Genomic DNA, 4,168 nt, shown 5'->3' on the forward strand with positions numbered 1-4,168 from the left:
ATAATAAGAAGCTGAGAACCGAACAACAACACAATACTGTGACTTAAACGGATTTGAATCTATGCATTGGGTATAATAAGAAGTTGAGAACCGAACAACACAATACTGTGACTTAAACGGATCTGAATCTATCTTCTGTATTATAAAGATCGAAATCAATTGAAAACATTTCTCATTCATATTGGGTTCGCCTTACTCCTCACACCGGACACACCTGCCAGGCCCGAGGGAGTTGGGAAGGAGTGGAGACCCATAAAAATCGCATGTTGGGAGTTTCTGTCAAAAACTTATTTTTTTTTCACCGCCTGTCCACCGTACCCGCCCGCGTACCCGTGCCGCTTCCCTACCATCGCCATCGCCATCGCCCGGTCTTGCGGCGCGGTGCAGCTCCGCTGTCCAGCCCGTGCCGCTCCCCCAACTCACCTAGCACGCCGTGCTTCCCCGCCTCTGCCATCGCCCAGACTCAGGACTAGGAGGGGGCCCCCACGGTGGCACGCTCGGTGAGGAGAAGGTGCGGCCGACCCTAGGGCGGCGAGCCGACAGCGGACTTCGGATGTGGCAAGAAGCAGCGGATTTGGGGGCTGACGTCTCGGGCGCGGCGAGCCGCCGGCTGGCCCGAGGGCGGCGAGCCACCTGCGCATTCGGAGGCGGCCAGCGAGCCTTGCTCGTCGAGAGGAACGAGGGAAGAGGGGGACGGATGGGCTACAGCGGCGATTAGGCGCCAGCCGGCCAACCGGCGCTTAGAGGGGAAGAGGTGTTCGGAGCGGGCGGGGCGCATGGGGGGAGAGAGAGGGGATGCCTTCCGCTTCGCCTGCTGCCGCGTTGCTATGACCCTTCGCCACCCAGCAGCATCCTGCCGGCGGAGCTGTTGCCACCCGTGCCGCTGATTTGTTGCTGAGAAGGAGCTCGTGGTGCTCTCGTGCTTTGCTGGAAGCTAGAGCTGCTTGTGTGCTTGCTTGTGGATTACTGAGTTGCAAATGAACAGGTAATTTCTGCCCTTTTTTTTTCTTCGGGTCTAGAAATCTGGTTAGGCACGTAAGTTGACTGAATGAAATTTGTTAATAATACTTCTCATCTTCTCGGTTTCATATCATGATAATTTCATGGATCCTCAGTTTTTCATGAGCAACAGAGTGTGCCTTCCTAAGTAATGTGCTTGATAATTTAGGATTTAATGAATTCAGATTAAGATGTCATGTTATATTCCTACAATCAAGATGAAGTAATCTGCTACACTCATCCACGGAAACAAACTACTATATCTGCAGTTAATATGCCATTCTCTATGTTTTATATTTCCAATCTGAAAAATCATGGAAACTTTCAGGATTGGGGTTCGGAAGATGAGTAAGAAAAGGCTACAACTACCTTCAGATTAGATCAAGTGTACTACAAAGCTAGAATAGTCTGAATTTGTTGAATTTTTTTTTGCCTTTTTTCTTATAGTTCCTACATATTGCCAGTAGGAATAAAAATCCCATCCTTCAAGAAAGCCACTTAGTGATCATACATAGGGCCCACATCTTACTATGTGCAAGTCTGCAATATTAGTGAGGTTTTACTTTTGGGGCAACAAAAATTTAAACTACTAATCTTTGTATAGTTTTGTGTAGAAGAATTGTCATCTGATTCAAGTTTTCTTTATCACAATAATCAAATTATAGGTTCCATCAATAGTTTATAGGCTGGATCAATAGTTTATCACAATAATCAAATTATAAGTATGATGGATCCACCAGTCTTAAAGATTTTTCAAAATACGTGCGGCAGCACGTACATTTTACTAGTACAATAAAAATATAGAAAGATACGAAAATTTATATCGAATAATAATATTTATAATATATAAGATCATTTACTGTGGCAACACAAGGATATATTTGCCATTAATTTTGAAGTCGGAAAAACAAACTTCGCGGTGGAAAGCTAAACACGTACTTGTCTCAACACAGCACAGAAGAATGCGAAACACAATGGCTTCCTCTTCCCCTCATTTGTACGGCGTCTTCTTCCTTGCTGTACTCAAGAATTCGTCGCCGCCGCTCTCCGAATCCCGGCACCGATTAGCTCAAGCCTGGCCGGGATGGAAACCGAGAGGGAGAGCACGAAGCCCACCGCAGTGCCGCCGTCGGCCGCGATCTCAGCGGTGCTCGGCGACGACGACCTCCTCCGTGAGATCCTGCTGCGCCTCGCCTTCCCCACTACCCTCGTCCGCGCCGCCCTCGTCTCCAGGCGCTGGCTCCGGCACGCCTCCGACCCCGCCTTCCTCCGCCGCTTCCGCCGCCTCCACCCGCCCGCGCTCCTCGGCTTCTACCTCAGGGAACTGGGCGCGCGGGCCCCTCGGTTCGTGCCCGTCTCGCGGGCCCCGGAGCTCGCCACCGCGATCCGCCGCGCGGGCGCAGCCGCGGGCCAGTTCTTCATCAGCGACTGCCGGAACGGGCGCCTCCTCGTCACGGACTTCGACCCCACGGCCTGCCGACACGCGGTGCTCAGCCCGCTGCGCCCTGCGCATGGGAAGACCGTCCTCCCGCCGGCGCCGAAGCGGAGTCTGATATGGTTCTTCCTCCCCGAAAAAGCCGCCGGCGGCGGCGCCGTCGCGGTATTGATGCTGCCTCTTGGTACGAGTACGAAAGCAAAGCTCCAAGTGGATCTGCTCGCTTCAGGATCTGGCGCCTGGGTCGTCCGCCGCACTGCGGTGATAGATCTCCCGGAGACATTGCCTCCAATCGCGTACACGCTTCCACCAGTCCGAGGCAAGATCTACAGCTTGACCAAGTCTGGGCGTATTCTCCGGTTGGATATGAACGCCGCGGAGGGCTCTCTTCTCCAGCTGCCGGAAAGAGTGAGCACGGACAACTTCACGCTCTCAAGTGGCGAGGAGGGTTCGATGCTGTTCCTCATCCACGCTGAAGGGGATCTGCTCAGCATCTGGCAGCTTCCGACGACCAGCAGCGATGCCCATGACTGGGCGCTGGTGCATGACAGAGTTCCTGTGCGTGAGGCGTGCCGTCGTCGTGAGGATGTTTTGGTGCTGGCAGTTGATGATAATCTGGAGCTTGTGTTCCTGTGGCTGAGGTCAAGTGCGGTTCTCATGCATATGCATCTCAAGAGCAGGAGCGAGAAAGTGTATGACGAATTGAAGGTGCGTGACGGGCGCTTCTTGGATATCAACCCCTTCATGATGGTTTGGCCTCCGGTCTTCCCAGCATTGAGGGATGACGACAATCTTGATGGATGATCTCTTAACTGTATGACCGCTATCCACTTTGTGTATGTATTTCCTTCCCTGTCTTTGACTTGAAAAGATCTCAGTATGGTTGTGATACATCTGCTGATTCAGAAGCTTACCTAGTTGTGAGTTGTGACTTTTGTAGAGTGCTTGGATCTCTTATTGTTTGCCTGAGTAGACCACGCTTAATAATTCCTTTACTGGCATAACTTTTGTAATTCTGAACTTCTGTTCTGCAGTGAGGTAACATAGATGCAGAGGAAACTGAAAAAAATATGAGTGGGTAATCAGTAATCACAGGGTCATGTCTCTCTACTTTGTGTACAAATGTACAATGCCTGTGATCAATCTGTTCAATTAGAATATTATTATCTGTACAGAATTCATCTCTGCTCAGGAACTAATATGGTCATTTGCGCAGTTATGTTTGCTGTTTGTATTAGTTTGCAAATAAATATTCGACAGCGGGCAGAGCCTAAACACCAGACGGTAATAGAAATTAGTGAGTAATGTGTACTAGATTTCAACCAACCAACATGTTTCTTAGTTGAAATATTACCAGAAACAAATATCTTATTTGAACTTAGTAACATGTTGGTCATTTTTGCTACATGGTAAGTTTCCCCAACCCCAACTTCACTACTTATGAATACAATGAGCTAACCAACCTCTGAAGTGCAACCAGGCAAGGCATATTGTAGTGCAGTCCAGTTCAGCTCAAATGAAGCAATGTCAGTCAGAGTTTTGATCCACACCGCAGCAGTGGAAGATGTCTCTGTTTACACACGCAGCAGAGCCCCATCGTAGCCATGGTAGTCTCTGTTCACACACGCAAAGTAAAATGGAAGAAAAAATAGAAAAGAAAAGCGACGGAACACGCGGCGGTGCCTCCGCCCTGCGCTGGCGGCGCAGCGTGGCGAGGAACGCGCCACCGTCTGC

General features: G+C 50.1%; 1 protein-coding gene across 3 annotated transcripts; it reads left to right on the forward strand.

Annotated features, from left to right (window-relative positions):
• The first annotated feature begins 314 nt into the window (after positions 1-314).
• Positions 315-3,606, forward strand: LOC120655549. Of its 3 annotated transcripts, none has more exons than XM_039933414.1 (2): positions 315-985; positions 1,328-3,606. In XM_039933414.1, the coding sequence occupies exon 2, from the start codon at positions 2,084-2,086 to the stop codon at positions 3,236-3,238; it is 1,155 nt and encodes a 384-aa protein (XP_039789348.1). In that variant the 5' UTR covers positions 315-985; positions 1,328-2,083; the 3' UTR covers positions 3,239-3,606. The 3 variants fall into 3 exon arrangements, with proteins under 3 accessions (XP_039789348.1, XP_039789349.1, XP_039789350.1); XM_039933415.1 differs by having other exon boundaries at positions 1,953-3,606; XM_039933416.1 differs by having other exon boundaries at positions 1,958-3,606.
• The last annotated feature ends 562 nt before the right edge of the window (positions 3,607-4,168 follow it).

The sequence above is a fragment of the Panicum virgatum genome, chromosome 1N, assembly GCF_016808335.1.
Source record: "Panicum virgatum strain AP13 chromosome 1N, P.virgatum_v5, whole genome shotgun sequence".
In the NCBI taxonomy this organism is placed as follows: Eukaryota; Viridiplantae; Streptophyta; class Magnoliopsida; order Poales; family Poaceae; genus Panicum; species Panicum virgatum.

Coding starts and splice junctions, on each gene's coding strand:
- LOC120655549 (XM_039933414.1), top strand. CDS start 2,084: ATGGAAACCGAGAGGGAGAGCACGAAGCCCACCGCAGTGCCGCCGTCG.